This window comes from Nothoprocta perdicaria, unplaced genomic scaffold, assembly GCF_003342845.1.
Source record: "Nothoprocta perdicaria isolate Ctin4 unplaced genomic scaffold, notPer1 scaffold_9, whole genome shotgun sequence".
NCBI lineage: Eukaryota > Metazoa > Chordata > Aves > Tinamiformes > Tinamidae > Nothoprocta > Nothoprocta perdicaria.
The window spans coordinates 4,469,966-4,495,273 of NW_020456198.1; the positions used below are offsets into that span (position 1 = coordinate 4,469,966).

The 25,308-nt window shown below is 43.0% G+C and overlaps 1 protein-coding gene across 1 annotated transcript in view; it reads right to left on the bottom strand.

The window, feature by feature from the left end:
• The window catches only part of PTPRG (protein tyrosine phosphatase, receptor type G), a 364,795-nt gene that overhangs the window by 54,145 nt on the left and 285,342 nt on the right, over positions 1–25,308 (bottom strand). Inside the window, exons 9-13 of the mRNA XM_026052517.1 lie at positions 17,228–17,412; positions 15,153–15,261; positions 13,567–13,616; positions 10,600–11,395; positions 2,604–2,736 (exon numbers count right to left, since the gene is read on the bottom strand). Coding sequence (XP_025908302.1) covers positions 2,604–2,736; positions 10,600–11,395; positions 13,567–13,616; positions 15,153–15,261; positions 17,228–17,412 — 1,273 coding nt within the window. The remainder of the gene's footprint in view (positions 1–2,603; positions 2,737–10,599; positions 11,396–13,566; positions 13,617–15,152; positions 15,262–17,227; positions 17,413–25,308) is intronic.

The following is a 25,308-nucleotide window of genomic DNA, read 5'->3' on the forward strand; positions in this document are numbered from 1 at the left end:
GCTCTGCGCCGTTGTTCTATTTATGTCACCTCTGCTCTCAAATCATCTCATCCCGCAGCCGCTCAGGATCACAAAAGTGAACATATCATTTGTTTTACCCTCAGAACGTATTGCCAAAGGGTAACCCACATCTCCCCTGCATTTCCCAGTTCTCTGCATTATGTTTTTTAATGCTTTTTCTCACACCAGAACAAAGAACTGCTGTGCAAGAAAAGACCACTTGGTCCAGCACGCCTGTCCCCTTGGGGGTTATCTTTTCATAACAAGTGTTTCTCTGCTGTGCACTTCAATACCCTGTTTGCCCCTCTGAAAAATCTGCCTCAAACTCCTTTTCATGCTATTTGCTTTGATGGTGTTATTTAGCAAATTATTCCACATGTTGCCCAGTACATTTTAAGCGAAGGATTTCTTTCCAAAATTCCAGATCACCGTTCCTTTCAAACTAGTAAATTAGACTCAGGAAGTTCTGAGGATATTTTCCTCTTTAAAACACAGAGGTAAATTCTATTTTTCCTATTTTTTTTCCTAGGGAAAGGTAACCTAACTGGAAAGGGTACACAAAATACAGTGTGTTATCATTTCAGTGACATAATCTGTACAACAAGAAATGCTATGCGGATGATCTGTGTTCTAGTTCCTTCTTGATTTATCCAAAAACACAGCTTGACTATTTTCTTCCAAGTCCTTCTCTTCAGAATTACCAAGCTAGAAAGGGTAGATTACTTCAAAGTCAGTACACATGTGCCCTCAGGTCTGTTGTTCCATAATTTGTTGCTTTGCATTTATCAAAACCCCTTTTGACTGTTACATGACACACTTCCCTGTCTCTAGTCATTTTTAATCTCCCTATTTCTGAGTATCAATTGCACCCAAAGCTGACACACTGCTGTTACGGGTACTCATGCCAACGTCCATAACTTCACCAAAGCTGTCGAGGAATGTTAACTACCCATGGAAATTATGGAGAGCAGATAAAACCCAACTGTCGTCTTCTTGCAACACACTCAGGATTACTGGAAAAGTAATTTGGTTTTGGTTAAGGTCTTTGCTCTCGCATCCTCCTTCACTTATGTATTTGTTATTACTAAACAAATAAAAATTTTATGGGAATTACTGCTTAGGGATTTAAAAGATAAGTGTTTATCTTTAATTAACAAATCTTAACTTTTCACTCTGATAATATTATGATCTATAATAAAAATCAACACTTACCAATAATTATAGTCTCTAAGTAGTGGTCACTGAGCAAGTACTTTCTGACTTTAACATCTTTTCTTTTAACCACAGTATTGTTACTCCAGTGAATCAAACACCAGTTTTGCAATTATTTCTTGAGCCATTAGTGAAATTGCAGAAGATGTAAATGCATCCAAATAGAGTTGCATCAACATCCTTCTTGCTAATTGCCATTAGCATTTTGTTTATCTCAAAGTCTTTCCTCCTTAGAAGAGTCTTTTGTATCAATGCAGGACAAACAGCAGCAATCCTGCATTACCCTGCTTCAGGATATACACTTACCAGCTTGCCTGGTGTGAATATGAACAAGTTTTGCTCTTCAAATGAAAAAAAAATTGAAGAATTTTTGGAAGTTATATTGATGGAGAGGTACTACAATGGGATCTTCAGAATCTTTTTAATTCCATCTTTTATGTAAGTATCACTGCAATCCTATTCATTGTGTTATCATAATGATGTTAATTACTTGCAAATGCTAATAGAAATGGTTTTCACAAAAGTATTGTCATCTATTTATTAATATTCTTTTGAACATTCTCAGGCTCAACAACTTGGTCAACTAACTGTCAGCATAAAAGGTGCTCTTTTTAAAAATAGATTGGTAGGTTTTTAATTGCTTTTACGAAGATGATGATCAATGGACTGCTATTTCTAATCAAAGTTATTTTTCTGCATCCTGTCTAATCAGATTTTGAAATAATTCCTAAGTGTTCATGCTTCTATAAGGCTAATTTTTGATACATTTTCACTATCAAACAAATGAAGTGGCTCTGGGTTCTGGTTATGGCATATGAAGATGTTCCATGTTAATTTACCTTAAATCAGTGAGATAAATTTGTTGATGACAACCCTAATCTCCACACTGAAACAAAACCAGGTTTCATTCACCAATGTTAAAGAAGTCCTATTTAGAGTATTGCCATACAATGTGAGGCAAGCTTATCCCCCCCTTCATAAAAGTTCAGTCAAAGCAAGAAAATGAACTGGTTAAGATGGCACAAGGAGTTATGGCAAAGTCACTCATGGAACAAAGTCCAATTTTACTGGGCTTTTCTCCCATAACCACCTTTCTTGAAGGTAAAGAAAAACATATATTATTGCAGCTAAGTAAAATGGCTAATTGCAAAGCATCTTTACGCATTATAGATGGCCCCAACAGTGCTATTAACATCATTTTCCTGAAACAAAATGCAGTATCTGAGACAGATGAATAGTTAACCAATACCACTCTGCCAGCATTCAGAGAACTATCTAATGTACCTATCACCATACCATTAAATAAAGTAAAAAAAATTACAAGATCATATAGAAAAATCTCGAATGTGTTTTAAATCTGATCAGTTCCCAGCCACAGAACACAGGCTCACCTCCAGTAAACAAGCACAGCAATGAGAAGAATGAGGCACACGAAGGTCAGTGCTGAGACCACAATAAGCGGGATGATCCATTCCATTTTACCAGGAGAGGGTCTCGTGGCCATGCTGGAGCTGTTCTTGTCAGCTGTGTATTAAACACATAATAAAAATAATCACTACATGCAGAAAATGGGATTAATCCATTGAAGATGTGTAAGCAAAACAAAACAATTTGTCCATTTTACATGATACGTGTAAACACTTGGAGCAAGACCTTCTAATTGCAGGGTGAGACTCCATTTTTCTGGAGTCTGAGATATTAGAGCACGAAAGTATGCTGTATATTACCACATATAATTTGGATTACAGTCTCATACACAATCTCAGGACTGCATTGTCCAAGAACCTATTATCAGATGTGAATCACTCCACTACAACAACAAAGAAAATGCTTTTCTTGATCATCAATGCTTGCAGGTAAATGCACCCTGTTTCTCAGCACTCTAGGACAGCTCTGTATGCAAAGCTCAGTGTCATACTTTGCTTCAAAAATACATTTCTTGGTAACTCTTAAAAAAAAATCAACATGTTGGGTGTCATGTCACATCTTCTGCTAAACTGTTACAATCTGGTGAGTTACTGCCTATGACAGCACTTTTTGGCATATGGATTGTCAAGATGGATGGACGGATGGGTAGTATGTGCTCTAACTGACAAAAGAAATCATTACTGTGCAGGTTTTGAAGCAAAATGAAAGTATAGTTAATGTCCTGAGGAGTAACTCCATTTCACTACTTCCATGACTTTGAATACCATGTTAAAATTACTGTGGCATGCATAAGATTAATGTCTAGAGGTTCTTCAATATTGCTGGACATTGTATATATGTTTTATTTCAAAAGGCGTCTCATTTGTGCAAAATCAGGTAGACTTGAATGAAAGTTTTTAGAAAGAAATGTAGAAGAGAAGCATAGAAGCAAATTCTGCATTTTACTCATGTCACCTAACAAGCAGGCAGCAGTTGATCAATACCTGTCGCAGGCTGTAATGGGAAAGGATTAGTGTAAACAGCTTCAAATCTGAACAGACTGAAATGTACACACTTGATTTCCACTTATTAGCCCATGTGAGTCTTGCCTTACAAACGTGCTTCCTTGTCCTCGTTCTGTATTGTGTTATCACATCTTCTGAAACTGCTTCAAATCCAACCAGAAGAACATAATTGCCTTTTCACCGTAGGCAGGCAAAACACAGATAATTGGAAGTCACTAGATGTCACATAATATGAAGTCATACTCTATTTTAATAGCATTTAGATTATACTCCTCCATAGGCAGGAGTAAAATTCAACTAACATGGAAGTAAAGGTTAATTGTAAATGCTTTTGCCTGACTGCTGAAAACAGAGCAAGGCTGAAGGCTGCTGCAAGCCCAGCAAGAAATCCTTCTAGTTTTGAGAATTAGGCTGATGGAGGTAATGCCCTTTACCAGGCAGCCTAAATGAGGTACTAATCAGAGGGATGTTTGGGGGGAATGAACGTGCACGCAGTATAGCACTGATCAAAGGAGAGATAGGTAGCCACTTGTCTCCAACTTGAGTAAAAAGGCCACTGAGGTTGCCAGCACTGCAAACTTTGTGGAACAGGCACATGCTGCTTCACTTAGAGCATATAGGGAGACTTTGCAGCATACAAAGAGCATCCAACCTACCATTTACAGACAGGGCTTTGATTTCCTTGGCTAAGGAGTAAGGAAAAGAATGGTCCCAAAATTACAACAAAGACTTATTGTCTGTATTTGCAAAATGTGCAGAAATCATGAGCCCTAGGGTATCAGGTTTTATCAATGCATTTCAAATCATTTAATAGGATGAAAAAATTAACCTGGTGCGATGTTATTAATCAGAGTGGTAAAAGGGACAAAGTAGAGCCATACAAGGCAATCAAACTTACTTGGGGAGCCAAATAGTCTCACCACTCTGAATAGATGTACCCCCATACATCTATTACAGCACTGCTTCACATTTCTCCAAGGGCAGTATTCTATCCAGTTTCACCTCCACAGACTTCAACACAAAAACATATGTTTCTGGTTGCATGGAAAGAAAATTAAATTCCGTCGTAAGCACAGCATGGGCTACAGTCCCTTTACACACTATTATAATCTGCAATGCTCATGATGTTCCCCTGACTTAGTCTGCTGTGGAAAACACACTTTTCCCAGTCTGCCAACTCCTTACATGACAGATGTGAGGATAAGAAAGTGCTCAGCATGTTGAGTGCCAGAACAGCAAACGCCATCCGCACATGTTGACAGCTGACTCCAAAATTCCAGTTGGGAATGGCCAAGAAATGAAGTGTCGCAGATAGAGGCCACTCCTGTACTGGCTAGAAAGTCTCAGGTGCTTTTCTCTGCTGGAGAAATGGGTTAAGAGAGCTCAAACAAATCAATGCCAATGAATGTTGCACTAGACTGACAGCTGAGGCTGGAAGAACAGAGTGGTGCAGCTGGATTGCTGGCAGGTGTCTCTTGGGTGCCATGGCAAAAGAGCCTAAGAAAGGCAGCATCCTGGTTAAGGAGAAAAAGAGCTGGGCAAAACACACATATAAAGAGAGCTGGGCCTTTATATCTTCCTATGCTTGTACATGAACAGATATTGTAAAATAAAAAATAATCAGCATTGCACTTTCCCTTCCAAACCAAGAACGCTGGGTCTCCATAGTGCCAACAGCCTATTCTGTAACTGTGGTCACCGTACATGTTATTGCAGTATGAAAATGCTTAAAAACGGACAAGCAAACTCCTATCTTGCTAAAAAATGTAACGTTTTCAGAAGCATATGCCATCATTGAATTAATTCAGTATGTCTTTTGCTGGCCTGGAATTCATCCTTGATTGCAGCATATCTGTTTCAGGAGAAACTGCACCACACTAGTCCCAGCATTGCTAAATCCACTCTTGCGTGTGGAAAAATCCAGAACTATTCTTTTTCCTTGAATCACTCCTTCGACAGTCCCATCTAGTTCAATCCCTGGCACCACAAGGATTAGAGACCTCTCAGACAGCAGAGACTGCTTTGGTAGTGAAACCCTTGACCAAAGGTGAGGGCATGAAAGAGGCACCCAACAGCTGCAGAAACCCACTACCTCCCTGGGTACTCTTGGTAATTGGTGTCTGAGAAGAGAATTCTATTTATTTCCCCTAAGGAACATTGCTTGCTCCAACAGGCAATGGTAGCTGTGCCATATAAGCTACCTAATTTTCTACTCAGAAGTTCCCTTTATCAGAAGTTCCCTTGAAATCCTTGGCATAGCTTGGGTTGTTGCACCGTTAGGGACACACAAAACCATGGCTGTACAAATGCTGCCAAGGTCAGAAGGAAGCTGCTCTGCAGAACGGTCTCAGGCATTCACTTGTTCACCTTTCCTGCAGTAAATGAAATTACTGCCTGATACAAAGCTACCAATTAATTCCAAACAACAATGCCAGTCATATTATTTAACTAGGAAAAGGCATTTTTTTGGTCGTTTTTATAAAAGAGCATCACCTTTGATACAAGTTGACACTGGGGTGCAGCCATTTTCCCCCTTATTTCTTTGAAGTCATTTCTGCAGCACTCACATTCAGCAGTTGTGTACAACTGAGCGTGGCTTTTGGCTGTTTCATAAGCAGATGCCAACAAGGTTTAATCCTGGTGTCAGATAACTGAGATTCACACTGTTTACACAGCCCAAATCTTCTCAATAATCCAGTTCTTCTATTTACAAGCCGCTTCAGTGTTTGTTCCTAAGTTGCCATGTGAGGCAGCTCAAGTGCCACATGAAAATGCAGCTTAATAATCCTTGCCACGTATGCAGAAAGAAAGAATTACACAGATGTTTAATTATCTTAATGAGGTTATCCCCAAAAGGCTTTTCTAACCTCAGACCTGGCAAAGACGGTTTGGAAAACGAAAATTCACTCTAGGCTAATGGCATATTGCAGGTCTGGAATTTAAAATGCACATCATGACCTCTCTGCACAAATCTCTCATGGGAGAGTCGGCACGAGCGGGTAAGAACCCGGCTGGAGCCCCGAGCAAACCCACATCTCCGTTGTCCATCTTCCCAGTTTGAGACTTGGGCAAAAGTCCCAAGCAGAAACACGGCTCTATCTGGGAAGCACGTTCATTATCCCCTACTGAACACCAAGGATCTGCTTAACTGTCTGGCACAACAAACCATAATTCACCAGGGTAATATCTGCTCTAGCCTGCTGAAGCTGAAGCGTGATGTTTTTCTTTTTCATTTTTTTTGCAGAGCATCCTTCTAATTGCCGCTTTCCTCATTTTCAAGTTTCAGAGGCCAGGACAGAGCGGAGTGTGTAAGAGTCGCAGATCAAAGATACAATTAGTCTAATGTGGGCAACAAAACAGAGAAAGGGATGAGCAGGAAAATGAAAGGGGGGGATGCAAACAAGCGCCCAGTGACAGCAGAAATCATTAGTGCTGGCCGATACCAGCAGACAAGAAGAGGCCAACACCATTTGGAAAATAATGACATGGCCTCAGGAGAGGTGTGTGTATGTGCGTGTGAAATAAGCAGTAAAAGAAAATGAGCCTTGCTGTACTAATTGGCCTTGCACTTTCCCCATAATTTCTCATGTGTTCCCTGTTCTCCTCTAATCATCCGCGCTCATGAGTACTTCCCCATTCAGTTATCTCCTTACAACTGCTAATTTGATGCTCTATAATTAATTTTACAAGTGTACATTGTTATGAAACAATTTTCTACTCTTTAAAATGATTAAACTTTCTCCTCACAAAAAAACATTTCTGAGAGCCTGACAGCTTTTTAAAAAATGCCTTCCTGGAGAAATGCTGCATCCAAAAGAGTTTCTGCCTTCCATGGGACATAATAAGCTGCAGTAGTTTCTTTCTGCTCGCTTTGGAAGCAACCTTCACCTTCTTTCAACTGCCCTGATGCTCAGGAATGATTTTAGACACTTTTGGCAATGGCCTCTTAGCTTGGCAAGTTGTTGCTCCCATTTCAGGCTCGCCTGGTTGTGCAGAACACTGAAGGCCCTTGCTCACAGGAGAAGGTCTTGCTTATACCTAGAGTTCCAGTGAATTCAGCTACTTGCACGAGCTACATCTTGTCTGTTTGCATGAACAATGAATTTTCATATTACTCCAGGAGAATTAATCTGCAGGAATTAGTCTTAAGCTTCACAGTAGTGTTTGGCTGCCAACCAAAGCTACAGGCTTGGGTTTTGCTGGCAGGTGTCTTCAGAAGCGAAGACCCAGCCCTGGGGAAAGCTCCTTGTGCTGCATTCACAAGCCCTTCTCATGGGGACACCACTCCTGCTGGGCCTTATTCAGGTCAGGTTAATGTAGCATTTAGGCAAATTCCTGGCAAAGCAAGTGCCTGAGTGGTAAAGATGCAAAGAGGAGAAGGATTTCCCTGGAAGACTTGGAAGGACAAGATCCTCAGGCCTGGTCCAAGCAATCCTGATTGGAAGCCTCTTTCCCTGAAGCCTATGAGAAAAAAAACTCCAAGTGTTCCCAGATAGACCTGAAACAACAACTGGACAAAGAGTCACCACGTCTGTAAGCAGCCTAACTTTTCATCTCCTCGACTTTTAGGTGGGAATAAAACTCAGCCCTGGGGGCAATGGCTCATTTCTGAATACCCTCTCCCAGCCCCTTGGCTCCTAGCTCAACTTCCTGACAAACCTGGGAGAGTTTCTCAGGGAAGCTGGAAATATGTTACCGTTCCTTTCCCACACACCGGGCGCTCCAGCAGAGTTTTAGCCAAGACACAACTGAGATCTGCTTCGGTGAAGCAGCCAGCCCTCACACTTATGTTCTCCCCCAGCAAACATGTGCAGGTCACTTCAGATTTCATTTCCTACAAATGGAAGCCTGAAGACTTACAAAGTTTCCATCTCTCCATGTAAGCGTGAAAAAACCTCATTGCAGAGTCAGGACTGATTGCCTTTGCAGGCAGTCTTCAAGACTCCATGCTGGAGGGCAGCTTGCAGGTGAGCAGGGCTCATTAAAGAGTTTCTTTGTTAGGAGGCAAATCTGCACTGAACCACTTCCAGTGACAGATTTTTACATGCTAAAAGAAAACCAAAACTTCTTCAGAAAAAGTTGACTGTGTGGAAAAAAAAATTCTCAATAGCCAGTAGCTACTTCTGGGTGATATTAAGAATATCACGCCAACTCTTCACCAATTTTCACCGTCTTCAACTTAGTCTCACAACAGGATAAAAACCAATCTAATAACAAAATCTTTGCTGGCCAAGAAGGTAGAGCTGCCCTTCTTCTCACGAATTTATATTAAACAGAACAAACTATCAGGGCTGTTTGCTAGAGCTTATACAAGGGACATGAAATTTGGGTCATCTGAGAAACTGGGGCATGAGAAACAGTGAAGCAGAAGGCAAGAAGAGCAGAAGAAAACTAGTCAGGAGGCAGGTTTGCCCAGACAGATCAAACTGTCGGGGTTTGAACTTACATGGTGTTGAATGCTTACCCTCAACATTGCAATGCATAGCTAGGACAAGTTCCTTCTTCCTGATATGAAGCTGACTAGGGTGAGAGGCATGTTGAAAGCTGCTTGTCAGGCATTTCAGACCGCATGCAGTGGGAATACCCGACTTTGAAGAATATTTCCAGGTGAAAAGCAAGAAAAACACAAGTGTATTAAAAAAAAAAAATGGGAGAACCTGCAGTGTGAGTTGCTTGGCTTCATCACTGTTAATCTGGTCTCTTATTGAACAGTTATGATTCACAGCATTAGTCAGGTCGGCGTGTCTATAACAGATGCTATTAAAGTTCGGATTTAGCTTTGTTTTTTTTTTAACAAATTGATTCTGAACCACACCTGAAAGCATAATGTCTGTATTTGATTGTTAGTAAATGTAATAAATACATATAATAGAGAAATAAATACCAGCGTTTTTTCCACAGTATTTTAACTCTAGAAGAGCTTGATTGGAAAAATAAAATGACAAAACACCCTATAGATTAGCAAAATAAACAACAGACAAACAAACAAACAGAAAGAATGTGCACAATCTTATCGAAGCTGCAGTAATACCCTCAAACTTGCTGTTGTTTCTAAATCTCAGTCCTGCCTCTGCAAACAAATTTATATGAATGTAGCCCATTTGTTCCAGTGCAGTTAAAAGATTTGTTTTCCTTGCAGGTGCCTGGTGGGCAGAAATATGTGCATATGGCCTGGACTTTCTGCACAGCAAGTTGGGAACACCACCAGACATCTGTTTGCATAGGTCTGTGCAGCAAATCCCAGACCTGCTGGACTTGCTGCACACGCCGGGCACCTGCGCATGCTTCCAAAAGGTCATATTCACTGTGCACATAGTGAGCAGCTGGCACGGACACGCCGCGTTGACAAGAACAGGAGAAACACTAATTCAGGACAAATGTAGGATACCCACGAATTCTGCCCGAGCCCAATTTCTTCTCAGGGAAAAAAACAACAAAAAAAAAAAGCAAGTAGTAAGTGCAGGAGGTGCCTTGTCTTGCAAGATCAGAGCTTGCTGGTTTTGTGGTGAGAAATTAGCCAGCAATGATCCCATATTTGGGAGAATATCTCAAAGCGAAATCAGGGAGAATCCTGCAGATAAACTAAATGAGCTTATAACATACATAGCAACCTTCCCATTAAGCACCAGCTAGGCACAGCGACTGCCGCTCCAAATTAATTTCATAGCTGCAGTCTGCCGCGTTCTCCTTCCTTGTTTTTTAAACAAAATTCCTCATGCAGCACGTTGGGGCTTAATGTTGCTCTGGTACCAAGCACAGGTAGCAAGCATCTTTCCCCTCAGATTAAAAGATGTTCCTCTCCCCTCAGCAACCATTTTGCGGATTGTGCCCTGCAATGACCTCCCTGTCGGGCACCACAATTGGGGCTGTTTCTCCTGGAAATGAGTTATTTGCTCCATGCAATTACTTGACAGTCTTATGCTGGGAGAAGGTAGTTGCTGAGGGGGTCACTCACCTGGGTTGATGGTGATGAATCTGTTATCTGAGGGGTATTCCTGGGGAAAGCGGTCCTCCTTGGGAAGAGGTTTCCTCGTCGGCTCTGGTCTGCGTGGGCTCTTGCCCAGGTAAAGTTCGTCAGTGAAGGCTGGCGGCACTTGGGTGGAGGGGAGAGGCGAGGGCTGAGGCTCTGCTGGGGCAGAAGCCTCCTCCATGGGATGTCCATCTGTTGGGGCAACGTTTGGGCTTTGCTCTTGACCCGATATGGTTTTATTTCCTTCCTCCCCAGCAGTCCTATTGAGGGCACCGCTGGCTCGCGGCGGCTCTGTGCTGTTTCGCATGTCCGCGGCGGCCTCCGTGGCTCTGCTCTTCTCCTTCTTCTCCGCATCCTTCTCTTCCTCTTCCTCATGCTCCCTCTCTCCATCCTCACTTTCGCTCTTCTCGTCCTTCTCCCCCTCCTCTGCTCCCTCGCCGTCCTTGGTGAGCGTCGCATCCCGCTCCGGCCCCGGAGACGATGCCGCCTCGGTGGTGGCCACCACCGGCCGGCCGGGCTGCTTGCTAGGGGCGGCTGCCGCGGGCAGGCGCGTGGGCCACACGCTGCTGGGGAAGGAGGAGATGCCGCTGCCGCTGAAGCCCAGTCCCGCCAGCAAGGTGCTGGTCACCACTGAAGCCACCGTGGCCTGGCTGCCGCTCGAGGAGGGCCCCATGCCCGTGGCCATGGACACGAAGGAGAAGGGGAGGCCAGCGGAGGTCCACGTGGAGGAGCCGGAGCTGATGGGCGCCATGTCGGCTGAGGAGGCCGGCGAGGCCGTGGGCTTGTGGGGAGGGAAGGGGAAAAAGTGGAGAGCATCAGTAGCAGCAGGAACCCCCCAACACCCTGCCTGGGGTTTCACACACCCACCATGCCGCTCGGCAGCCTCGCGAAGCCAGAAAAGTGACTGCACACCCAAGAAAACCGAGCCAGAAGCACAAGGCACCCAGTTGCAAGGCAAGCGGTGATGGGAGGAAACAGCCCTGTGCTCGTCATTTCAGAGTGATCATTATAAAGTCTCTTTACTCTTCACTTTGCCGCAGGGCTTTCTCCACCCACGTCGCTGGCTACTCGTGAGCAACGCTTCCTGTCTGGGCAGGGGACGGGATTTGAGGATGTTTAATGAGTTTGGCAGCATTACTCACTCTCTACTCCTCAGAAGTTTAAAAATACAGTGTTACATAAGCAGCATCCAAATATACTAGCTGCGTTGCTTGAGCTGGTGGGCCTATTCTCCAAGAGAGCTCTGGGACTTCCCACGCACGTTACTAGGGCCTTGAAGGGTATTATTTTTACTTTCTAAGAGCTTTCTGGGAATTTATCTTTTAAGATGAGCACTTGTTAGAGAAGATCTGCTGCAGGTCCAGCTGGGAAGTGGAGAAGGGCTTGGCCGAGATTTGGAGCCTTCCCGCTAGCCGAAGTTGCCAGGGCAGTTATGGGCAAGGCCGGATCTTGGTGGCCAAGTGTGGGCTTGGGGTGTCCCATCCCTCAGCGCTCTGTTTGCGGGACATCTTAGTGCAACTCAGCTAGTCAACTAAGTGTGTGCATGTCCCACGTGTGTACATGAATGCTTTCTCTGAAATAAGAAAGCCTGGTGTCCACCTTGGCCAAGAGTCAGACAAGTAATTCATCTTCCTAAATTATATGTGCAATAAGGCACTCAAGTTTAGCAAGTTGTCTAAAGACAAGCAGTGGTTCTGCAAGACTTCTGCAGTCAACAGCACTGCCTGGACCACATCTTCTCTCTGACTTACTCCAATATGCCTCATGTCACTCTCTGCATCCCCAAGGGGACCATGGGCTGCAAATGCACACACCAGACACAGACAAACACGGGTTACACAGGTGCTACTCAACCTTGAACAAAACCATAAAATGTCTACTTCTGGAACAGTTTTGCAATTTAACAGTATTTCTGCAACTCTGCCATTCTTGGTTTCAATCAGGCCATGTAGCTGAAATGTTGCAGCAAAACAAGAAAGGCTGCTTTCTCATGTTATTTTTGACCAGCTGTAATCACAAAGAACCTGCGATCTCAAAAGAGAACATGCGCTTTAGAGATTTCAAGTCAAAACTTTAAATAAGCATCTAAACTTTTTGATACTTATCAGTGTGAACCCCTAAGGCATTGTGAGATTTGCTTTTCTTTGGCATCTCAAAGCTAGACTGAGTATTAAAATTTGACAGCAGATTCTGTACATCTAGAATTAATCATTAAAATTCAAGTTCTGTATGTGCTCTAGTTTACTAGGGAGCATATCAAACTGGAATGGAATAAAATAAAACAAAAAAAAAGGTAAAGAAAATGCAATAGCATTAATTCAGCCCATACATTTGCCTAAAAAAAGGAATGCCAAGAATTTAAGGTTATGGATGATTTATGTTAAATAACCAGACGCTTGCAGAACTGAAATGGTGTATTCCAGTTTTACTGGAATAAATATCAGTAAATAAATATCAGTAAAAGTATCAGTACTTCTGTTTCTGAAATACACGAGTCAGCTTTAGTGACTGGCAACACAATGCCAGATATCCTTAAAACACTGGAAGAGCAAAGAAGCTGAATGTGAGGCCTGAGATACATATATGCATATATATATATACACACACACAGATCATATGTATATATACTTCGGGTCATATAGTTAATAAAAGAAATGAAATTTATTTCCATTGTCATCATTAAGATTATAAATCCTTTCTATATGCACTTAGTATGCATTTTGGAAGTTTCTCTAACACAACCCTTCAGTGGCCAAAGCTTCTTGGAATCTGAGGCTAGAAAGCCAAAATCTCACCAAGATTTTACGCAGGCTATGAAACCTTTTGCGCAGGGTTTTAGGAAATCGTGGTCCTGCCACAGATTTACAACATGATGCTGCCACCTGGTGGGAACGTCACCGTAAATTACAAACGCCCGTCAACTCACTGCAGTGATTTACATCCACAACTTACCACTCCTGTTTTCACAATTCTGGTCCCCTCGAAAATTCGAGTAGTGTTAGCTGAGAAAGAAAGAATAACAACATTTAAGTGGGCTAGGAAAGGGGGACAGGAGGCAACAGAGACATCTCAATATAATTCTTGCTGAACAGTTGCTGAACGTTGCTGTGACTAAACATGCCAAGAAAAGAAAGAAAGAGAGGCCTGTGAATGAACTACTAATCAGACTTCGTGGGGACACACCAGAAAAGGCCTGTAGCATGCAGCAAAGTCCAAAATATGATTGAGTATGGCGGTGTCAGACTGGAGTAGACAAGCTTCTCTAAGCAAGCTGCTTGATATTACTCACTTAACTCTACATCACGCCTTAAGACAGATTCGTTTGTCTTTAATTACTCAGGTCTGGAAATGCTGGACTAAGTCTACTGTCAGAAAACATATGTTCTCCTTCCAAGCTAAGTTGGATGAACTGTACTGACTCACACAAGAAGTTGGATTATCTGGGGACTTCTTCTAGTAACTTCTTCTTATCTTGTTAAATATACGTTATCTTTACTCATTGCTATTTATCTTGAAAATAATATTGAGACTGTGAAGAATGTTTTGAGAGCTCAAGTTGATTTTTTTTTTAAGCTAGATCTTTAGAACAGGAAAAGATTAGAATGCATTTTGGGGGAAGACATGGAAGGAAACACAACATCTACTCCTACTGCAGATCAGTCTGTTGTTTCCTTATTTTTTTTTTTTTTTTTGAATGAAAGGTAAAAGAGCACAAGGAGTATTTGACCAAAGTGTCAATATTTTGCTTTTAACTGTAACCAAGTGGTTGACGTGGTCAATCTTCAGAGAATCTTCCCCTTTTACTATCTCCTGAAAGAGGTCAGGTATCTAACTCCTGCCTGGCATGTAAACTGAACTCCACATAGTCCATATATGGCATAATACCCAAATGATTTAACTCTGCTTCACCTTCAGAATTTGATTTTTTAACTGTACACCTGTGTTATTTTTCCAAGACTCATTCCTAGACTTATGCTTCTGAGGAATGTCTTGGGATCAGTCCTCGTCAAGCTTGTCAAATACAATTCAACGGAAATCCATGACAACCAACAGTTTAGCAGTCAGTTCTTCAGCTCTCATTTAACTACGTGTACTTTGAAAATCACTGTGTTTGTGTGCCTGGTAAAAACCTGAGAATCTCTCTATACTGTTGTCAAGGTGGGACTGGTCTCCTTTCCCCTTCATGTAACACAGACACCATCAGATTTGTGTTCTGCTACAGCTGATCCTCTCATGCATAAGGAGTCAGTGATGAATTTGCTTTATAGTGAACTAGTGAACTTTTTTCACTAAAACTAGTGAAAAAAAGCTACGTATTCTCATAAAAGCAGACACACCACTTCCAACAGGCAAACTGTCAGCACTAAAAAGAGGATTTTGCTAAAGCCACAGGCCACAGTATGAAATTGGTATTGTCTACATGCATTCAAACACCTTCCGAGATCATTCCACAACGTATCGCACTCTGCAAAGAAAATGTTAAACACACAGAGAGTCATTTAAACTAAAAATACATTTTGTTTGTTTGTTATTTTTACCTTGAAAGAGCATTGTCTGGCTAAAGTCACTACGCATTTCATTTCGGCAAACTGCTTGAACTCTGAACAGATAAAGGATGTCAGGTGAGACATGGCTAATGATGGCCTTCTGTTTAAAAAAAATAGATATTATTCAGTTTTTTACCCCACAGGACTGTCCACGATTAGTTTGCAATATATAAAGCATTGAGCTAATACAGGCTATTTGTACCATGTAAGACAAACATATCTAAAGGGGAATGGTCACTGCTTCCCTGGGAGAAGTCCAGGTGAAGGTCAAAGGATTTCCCTGGGACCAAAGCATTGTACCCACATTCTGCTGGCTCTGCCCATGGGAAAGAAATGAGCACTCCCCACATCCACTCTCATGCTTGAAATCTTTGTCAAACCCTAACCTTCAAATCATTCAACCTCACAGGAATTAAAATGAAGATTTTATGGGTACAAATTCCAATCCTGAGATAAGCCCTAAAAAGTCACCGTATGTCCAAACCCACTGTTTATTTTGCAACAAATTGGCTATGGCAATTAGTGGCTGATGGCCCATACAGTGATGGCTCTGCATCCTGGGCTGGGATGCCCCTGCACCCTTCTGAACCTGAGACACTCACTTGCTGCCTTCACACTGCTCCTGTGGGTGCCATTTAGCCCACAACCAGGTCCCTCCGTGTCTTGCAGCAGAGAGCACCTGTAGCTGTGTAGGTCACTTGAAATACCAGGGAGCCCCTTGGGAAAACACTGTCCAACTCTATTTCAAGATAGGGCAGCCCAGTTGTTTCTGCCAGGGCACTGAGTGCATTGCACTTTCCTCTCATGAAGAGCTCCCTTCTCCTCTTGCCCTGGAAGCAGACCAAGCTATCGTTGCTTCCTTAACCTCCAAGCTCCACTGCACAGCACAGGGGCTCACTGCAATCTATTTCCAAGCTATCACTCCATCGCATTGTCCGCACATTTAATTCTTTTACATAAAACAGGATGCTGTGGCTGTGCACACATCATTTTTGCTGAATAACGCTCTCCTTATTACTGATTAAAAAAAAATGTTCCTTAAGAGTGCGGAGTTGTGACAAGACAGAGGTTACAATACATCATAACCTTGGGTGCTTTTCAATAGATTCCTTTCTGATTTCATGAGGCACATCATTCCCTAATGTGACCCAGATAACAATGTCTAGTGGGGAAATTGAAAATATAAATGGAAATGAAGTAAAAGAATCTTCATCTAAGGGAATAAGAGAAGTATTATTGTCTAACTGATTGAATGGGCCCAGAGGACTGTGTATTTGAAAAAAAAATACGATAACAGTCATTAGGAATAACACTCTGTGCTGCTGCATTTTTTATGTGCATATACAATTACTGATTTCATTATTCTAGAGGCTTTCTTTGATTAACAATAAGCGGAGGCCTTTCAAACCTGAATATGTCACTTTGATTTTATATGCAGAGAATGTTAAAGGCCGGTACAATACTTGCTTCCACTTAGACATGAATGACAAGCAGATCAAATCCTAAATGGAGGGGATAGACTGGTGCTTCCGTCTATGCTGGAACAGTCTTGCTCTTCCCTCTCTCTCACAGTTGGACAGAAGCAACACTTGTACAGGCCACTCTACAATGATCTTCTAGCTCTGATCATGCAACTATTACTACTGGCAGCACTTAGTGATCAGAAACTGTTCCAAAGCCTGCAAGGGGCTTTGCACAGTGACAAACTTGATTTTGGGGGATTAGGCATCTACTGTGGAAATGTGAGAGCTGAACAAGAGCCAAAAGGTACTCAGGGTCTGGCTATTTCCTGAGCCAGTTACTTTTTCACAACAGTATACGAAAAGGTGCCTGCAGATTTAGTCATTTATACACATAAACCATAAATTCACACTCCAGTGTATTGGGTGGTCTACTGGGCAATCTTCAACTAAAGCTGAACACTTTAAAAGCAATTCCCTGTAAGTCAAACACTAGCCTGTCTGCAGTGTAACAAAAGCTTTCCTACTCTTCTTCCTTCTATTGAGAAAACAACAATTATAAGGACAGCTCAAGACATAAGCCAGTGGTTGCTGCTGTGGTTTTACCAAGTCCTTGTCACTGTCCTTGGTGAAAGTCTTCTCCTTTTCATCTTCATTTTTAGTCCAACTGTAGGAGATCATGTAGTTCATGATAGGAGGGTGGTAGATGGTTTCTGGTTGGTTCCAGGTCACCAGCAAAGCTGTTCTGTTCACAGGCTGCACTTTCATGTTGATGGGAGGAGTGCTGCAAGCTAAAAAGAAAGAACAAACATGAAGCTCCCCAAAATAACCGACAGTAAAGAGGGAGAACTGTACTTCACTCTAACAGCCAGTCTTTTTTTTTTTTTTTAATGCCTTGCCTACAGTAGTAGCTTAAGCTGCAATCCACTGAGACCAATGGGATTTAATACCACCTGCAGCTGCTTTCTGCTCTCCGGAGTATAGTGAATCCATTCTCTGGAGGCAGGTCACTTCGTTCTCAATTTATTCTCAATTCTGACATTTGCACATATACTTTATCTTGGTCACTTAATAACTCTGCCTTTGAACCTCCAGAAACCCTTCTAAAGCCAAGCTGCTGCTTCCCTGCACAAAGAGCAGCACTTTTAAGAAGGTCCTTGGCCATCTCGTTCTCATCGCAGGCTTGGGAGCCCCTGGGTGGCCTCCAAAGGCTCTGGCTTTCTGGCCTCCTCCACGGATGGAGGAAGGAGAGGTTGCTCCTTGACCAGGGTGAAGGCAGTGTGCAAATCAGGACAGGAATGGCTTAACTAGAGAGCAAAAGACGGTTTCTGCTTACTTAGAAATCTAAACTGGTTCAGGAAAGACCAACCTGGCCCATACACTTGGCAATGGTGTGTGGTGCTGAGCACAGTGCTAAGAACACACTTCTGAAGCAGCTGAAACATAGAGGTCAATGTACGACTGAGGAACACTAGATGGCACTCACATGCTACCTATAAAGCATATAATGCACTTTTGCAAATATGAAAGAGTGTAGATTTTTCCAAGCTTTAAAAATCGTGTTTAAAATATACAATTCAGCACAGATTCTCACATTTCCTTTCCAAATATAAACTCTGAACCAAGAAAAGGCACTTGAAATGATACTCAAATGCATGTGCTATGGCAAACGAGCTGGCCTCTTCTGCCAGGAAAAGTCAGTGTGTCACCCAAACCATCACACTGCTGCCATTTGCAGAATTATTTTTCCCAATACTACTTTTCCATTTAAAGCCAACACAACCATCTTATTTGTGCTCGGCAGGTAAGTGACAGGGTGTATATTTGGACACGTCTCACTTCTAAAGGGTCTTGGCTGCTCTGAAGGGGAAAAATGAAAAATGTCTATTCCTAGGCTCAGAGTTTCAGGTTGTTCGTGTAACTAACTCTGCTGTTAGATCACTGAAATAGCTACGGTTCCAAAATAAAAATGTTTGAGCTCTGTAAGCACCAACGTTACCAGTACAATGGAAAAATACCCATCAAATGCATTTGTGCAGCTTTAAGTCACATTCTGGAAGTAGCCTGCACGAAACAAGGAAACATAGATTCCTGAAACACACAGGGGTCAGAAAGATCATGTGTGTTTGCTCCCGCTAGGAGTGACAGTTTTACAGTTTTGCAGCAGATCCTTCTGCTCGGCACAGAGCGATCCAGCAAATCAAATCCTGCTGTATCTCTAATCACTTGTTTATTGACAAAACAAGTAAAATTTTCCACTTATGCTGAGCAGAAGGGACCACAGCTGCATTCTGCCACCAAGCCAGAAGTGACACCTCAGCCTGCTGCCTGCAAACTGCTCCCCCAGAAGCAGTTTGGCTCTACCCAGGGGTACAGTACAGTTTCCAACCAGAAAAGAGGGCAACCCAAACTAGTCTCTCCTGCATGGTCCAGAGCTCTTGCTGTCGCCAGGAGCTCCGTGATCCTTGGTGGGTGATTTTTCCTTTCTGAAGAGATAGTGAAATCAATTCCTACTTATCATCTGTTTATTGGCTCCAATAAGTCACAAACTGCTCCCCTGGAAGCCCCTCACTGAATCACTCTCCAGTACTTGGCCAGCCTCTATCATTCCACCTAATCAAAGCCTACCAAAGCCTACCAAAAGTGGGAGTCCCTGGTAAAGAACTAGACAGACTTAAAAGGAGTCCTATCCAGCCTTCTTGCTCCAGATGGACATCCAGAGATTGACATTTTGAAGGTAGTCAAGGCTTAACCTCTTTGAGAAATAATTCTAGCAGGTAACCTTCACAACAGACATATGGAAGAGGTCTAACTTCATTGCAGTGTCCCCTGGCACATGTTGACCCACTGAGCAACCCTCTACTCCACGAGCCTTCTCACCACCAGCTTTGAAGCTATTCAGAAGAGTTCATGACAGTCACAGAAGCAGGTATCCCCCAAAGGTAAAGAGGAGAGCTATTGAGGGGCTTCAAGCTAGAAGACCCTTCCCTCCATGAGCATGCACCAAGGGCACGAACACCTTTAAGCAGCTGGATGACTCCAATGACTTCACCAAGACACTGGCTAATGGGTTTTGACTGGACCCACTGCAAAGCCAGGACAAGCTCTGCTCACAGCTGGCTAAAAGGAGATTGAATTTCCAATTTCACAGTAAATAATATTACAAACTTTTTATCATTTAGGAGGACTTCGTTCCAATTATTCTGAGACACATGGGAAGAACCTGCTGTAATTAAGTAATAACCAACATTTTCTGTTCAGCTGCTATTTTTTACAGCTTTTGAATTGATGAATGTGAAAAAAAAGAAATCTCCTTTTTATATAAAATGAAGCATATGGTTTATTAATTTAACTAAACGTGCTCAGGACACAATGGAATAAAAAAAATGATCCAGTAATTCAATTTGATGATTTAATTAAAGTGATACATAATAATGTAGAAAAAGTCTGAAAGGCAAAAAAAAAAAAAAAGTAGTGAGTTGACCATTTATAAAACAAGTGGCATTTTCAGAGAGATCTAATTTTCCTTTCAAAATTCTGTGTGTCTCGGATTTTGGGAAGAAGATTAAAAGAATCACTGACTCCCCCCTCTCCCTCTCTCTCTCTTTTTTTTTTTATTTTAATAATGCTAAGAAGCCTCTACTGATTTTGCAAATCGCGCAGCTGAAGGACAAACAGAGAGGCAGAAAGAGGCCAGGGTGGGAAGAAGTTTGCACAATTCTCCAGCTTGAATCAGAATACACTGAGGAAAACCACAAGCTTTCTTTTTTCCCCTTTTTTTTCTCTCCCTAACCAAATAAGCAAACAAGCCTGTGAATTCATGATTGCTTGCGAAAAAGAAAAAATAAAGAGAAGAACGAAAACAACAACCAGCACCATTTGACATTGAAACAGCAGATCTCGGTTATTTTTAGAGAAAATATTACTACTGCTCCCATTTAAATTCTGATCTGATGGAAAAATGAAAATACAGAGGGGATCTCTGGATGTCTTGGTGTGATATAAACACTGAGGGACATCAATGCTGAGTGGAGATACTCATCCTGGGGAACCAAAGCCAATAGAGAGTTGTCCATGGATGGGTGCTCCCTGTGCCAAGGGAAACAGGTGCTCAGGAGATGGGCACACTCACAGCATCAGGGACACATCTTGTGGCATGAGGGATGCCCTTGGCCTGCTGCATCTTGGACCCCTTGGAATAAAAATATGAAGCTCACAGGCTGATGGACAGGAATGATCCGTGCTGGGCGCCTGGCAACACGTTGGCTCCTGCTTTCTGGAAACATCTTGCAACGGGGAGAGGATTGGGTGCCCCCAGAGGGATGAAGGGGGGACAACCAAACACCCGGCAGCCTCAGCCGGTGTTTCCAGCTGCTGGCCACATGTGTGGCTGTCAGGGAGCTCCATACAGGCTCTTTGCTGCAAACCATCCAACCGGGGACAGCAGGGGACAAGGCAGCCTCTTGGCCAGCCCTGTCCTCCAGTGCTCACTCAAGCCTGGAGAAAAACCTGCTTGCCGCTTGTAGGCAAATGTAGCATGTTAAAACAGCCCAAAGTGCTGGCCAGGCCAGGCACGCTGCAAAGAATTATTTTCTTCATGTTAAAAACATTCCAATGGGCTGGAACAAACAAAATTAATTTAATAACTCCACATTCATCTCTCCCGTAATTTGATTTCTATGTTGTATTTGGCTACGGATCCTTCACAAGGCTTTCCTAACTCAAGCCTGATAAAGCCTAATCCAAAAGCTCCTGGCAGCTCCATTGCAGAGGACTGAAAGGAATAGAAGGGGGCCTGTTGTCCAGCAAAAATTAACCACTGGCATTAAGATACACCTATCACTCCAGAAAGGACATATAAGAAGATATGAGAGGGTTTTTTTTAGCAGCCTAGAGAGAAATGCAAAATCAGGCAAACTTTCTGGTATTTATCATGCTTTTTGCATATGCTACCTGCGGTTATAAAAAGAGCTATTTAGGGAAGGTTTGAGAGAGCTCAACAACTGTATATCAGATTATTTCTTGTATATCTTCCTCCGGTAGCATAGGTGCCTCACATGATGAATCCAGTGGTACTGGGCACAGAGGGATCTATAAAATCCTCTAAAAATGTTTTAAGTTAGCTCTTCCGTGCATAAAAATGTCACCACTTTAAAGGCAGTTATTTCTAGCTGTGCTGTGCCCTCTTTCAGAAAATCCCTCTCTCTCTCTCCTGCCGCACGTCTCCGCGGTACAAAGCTGCTGTTCCTACACATGTGGCACCGAGGGATACGTCTCGGGTGCTGAAGCTCTGGCATTTCCCTGCACAGGAAAGCAAGTTGTAATCAAGGTCCCGAATCCCTCAGACAGACTTCTGGGGCAATGCATATGTGGAGGGAGAAAATACATCCCAATCACGATGTGGGTTTCCTGCTGTTTTAAATAGCATCTTGTGAAGCTGCTCAAAGGTCTGTGTTGAAGGAGCTCTACGAAAGCGATGCCGTCTCATCACTGGCAGGGCGATGAACACATCTGCTTTCAAGTACAAGCATATATATACATGCATATTTATTACTTTTCATTATTAGACCCTCAAAACAAAGGAAGTCATTGCACAGGTCATACTCCAAGGAGAAAACTCACACCTGCTTTATGCCCCATACGAGCAGTGTCACAGTAAGGGAAGTAATAGAAGGGACAGATCCAGCTGTCTACCATTGGCCTAACTCAGCAGAAATGCCTGAGACTGGAATGAGCACCATAAAAGCAATACCTCTCTTGGGCTGCCTGGTTCAGTCCTTGAGCTCGGCATGGGCTGTGCTCCCCAAGGATAACAACTAGACTTCGAGGATCATACACAGCACCAGGTTTAACACATTCGATTGCCACAAGGCACATTACAACACGTGCCCCCTCTCCTTCCCCAAATGCCTGCAAGGTCTCCACGACGCTTTCGTTTACACTGCTAACTCCTCGCCACGCTTGCAAGTGACATTATTAATATATAGGGATAATTGCTCTAAAGAGAAGCATGCATTTTCTGTGTTTACCTTTGCCTGCACTTTGCTAGCAGGCATTTGCAGGCAACACGCTGCACACGCAAATATTTGTGTTGATCTGCTTCAATCCACAGGCAGAATGTAGCTAGGAGACAGCAGATTCATCTCCCCAGCCCCTACCCTTCACTAGGCTGCAAATGCACCTGGTTGCTTCTTAGGGCAAGAGGGACATGCAGGGAGCCCTGACGTGTTTTAGGAACCCCACAAAATGCCCTTGTGAGATGACTTTGAGAGCATTTCTGCTGGAGGTGTTTGGGGAACTGGAGATTTTGCCCCTTCTCCTGCTGCCCATTCCCGAGGGGAAGAGACAAGTCGTGTTGTTGGACGCTCGACGGCAGCCTCTCTGGGTGTTTTTCTATCTTGGGAGTTTCCAAGGCATTGCAGCAGTGGACCCTGCTTTCTTCAACTGTGTGTTTTACTTTGTTGCGCCCCAATTTGAGCCCAATATTTCTTATATTCCACAAGCAGTGCTGCTGCAGTGCTGGCCCAAATTGGCAGGAGAAAGCGGGATTTCCTGGGGAAGGAAGTGCCTTTGAGCAGATGGCCCTTTCCGACATCCTGATGAGCGATGCTGGCACAAGGAGCTGCTGGGATGTGTGGCCCTGAGAGCAAGGGGCTGTATCTGCTGCCTATCTGCAGGATTCCCAGCTCCAAAGGGAAAGCAGCTTCCCTGTCCCAACTTCCAGAGGCTTTTTCCAAAAGGATGGAGCTCCCAAAGGTGGCTGTGGTCCAGCATACAGTCCTGACTGCAACTAAAACCAGCCCCTTGCATGGGCGAAATCATCAAGTCCTCCCCTATGAGCACTCGGTAGCATTAGCAGCAGCTGTGAACCCAACCCACGCCAATACTTTCACGCTGAATTCCTCATTTTCTTGCTTTGGGCCCTTTATAATCTCCAAAGAGGCAGCAGTCATTACTTATTGCTTATTAATGAACCTACAGGCAAGATATCCGTGACATTCGGTTAGACAGACACGTATTGCTCCCCGTAGAACCAGGCAAAACCGGGAGTGTGGGCGAATTCAGAAAGCTCGCTGTGCACAGCCGCTATAGACAAAGATGTGAGGCTGGGGGCAGGTGGGTACTGCACCTCATTGGAGCCAATTCCCTTTCAAAATGGGTCGTTTTTGCTTCCTTTGGCCTTAATGCTTCCTTTTCCACCTGTTTTTTTTCCCATCCCCTCCTGTTTCTGCATTCCATGCTCTGAGAACAACGCACACAAGGGCCAAGGGCTACAGAGCGAGATCCTGATGCAGCGCTGGCCATGGAAGGGAAATGCATGTGGGAGAGCTCCGTAGCAAAACAAAACCAAGAAGGAAAGTCAGAAAGTCCAGTTACTCAGGGAAACTAAGAAGTTTTTAAGCTACAAAGAAATTAACCTGCAAAACAGATTCTTCCAATGGACAGGAAAAAATCAACTGTAATGGAAAACATATGGTAAATTACCTGAAAAAGGTCCCTGCCTATTTGTTGTTTCGCCTAACTAAAGATACTTAAAGAAAATAAGTAGCATCATTTTGTTTTCGCAATTCCAAGTTAAGATGCCAATAACTTGCAATTCTAACTTTGCAGTTACAATTGTGTTGCTTTGGTTAAGACATTACACTTACTGCCATACAATATTTTGTGGTCGTTTAGGCTACAGGAAAATATATAAACGACTTTAAGAAGGAAACTTGTCTGCCTAATGCTCTTTCTGGACCCCCAGAGAGACCTGGAGGGCATGAAGAGGCTGCGAGGCTGATGGGGAGAGAGCTCTCATAAAACCAGGCATTTAGAAGGCAAAAACAAATTACTGGGAGTAATAATGGAGGCTATAAATGAGATAAATAACTCGTTTTCATTCAGAAATATTACTGTCAAAGCACTAAGCTATCGGGCTCAAGATGAGGGTGTCACCGCATTGCACCATGTTTACTCTCTGGAAGAAATCAGGTTGGAGATGCACTCCAACACAAAGACGTGGTACCATGTGGAGAAGGCAGGACCTTCACAGGAGGCCTTAGCTTCATATTTGATGTAGCTGCTGCTACAGTTTTAATGACAGTAAGTTAGAACGACTTTGCACTTAAGCAGAAACGCCAAGGAACACGTTCACCTGCAGACTACTAGGGAAATGTCCCAGCTGCTGATTTAGACTCCAAAGCTAAGTAAGTTCAACCAGAGTGAATTTATGACTGCTCATTATTTAACTTAGTCTGGGATCATAATTAAAGATGGTACGTCAAGGAGAATTCCCACTGATGGCAAACAGCATCTTTTGAGACTCCAGCGCAGAGTAATCAGACACCTTTGGGGAAGTAATCAGGCATCTGTGAAAGAAAACTCTGATCTCGAGAGCCCCTCACATGGGATGCTTGGTTTAAGTGTCTGAGGCTTGCAGCACATTTAATGAGCCAGAAAGGTTAAAGCCCTCTTTCTTTTTTTCCCTCTCTCAGAGTTAAAAATCATGAAGACAAATAATATTTGATGGTCCTCACAAGGAGCAAAATCAGATGGACAGATACTCAGCTGCATGCAGGATATCTCTCCAAACCCATAAACGAAACACCTTTCCATCCTCAGCTTCCTCGCCTGTACTTTTGCTGAAGCAGGTAATGGTTGGTGGCCATATGTCTGCGTGATGGGACAACATGTGAAAGCCATAA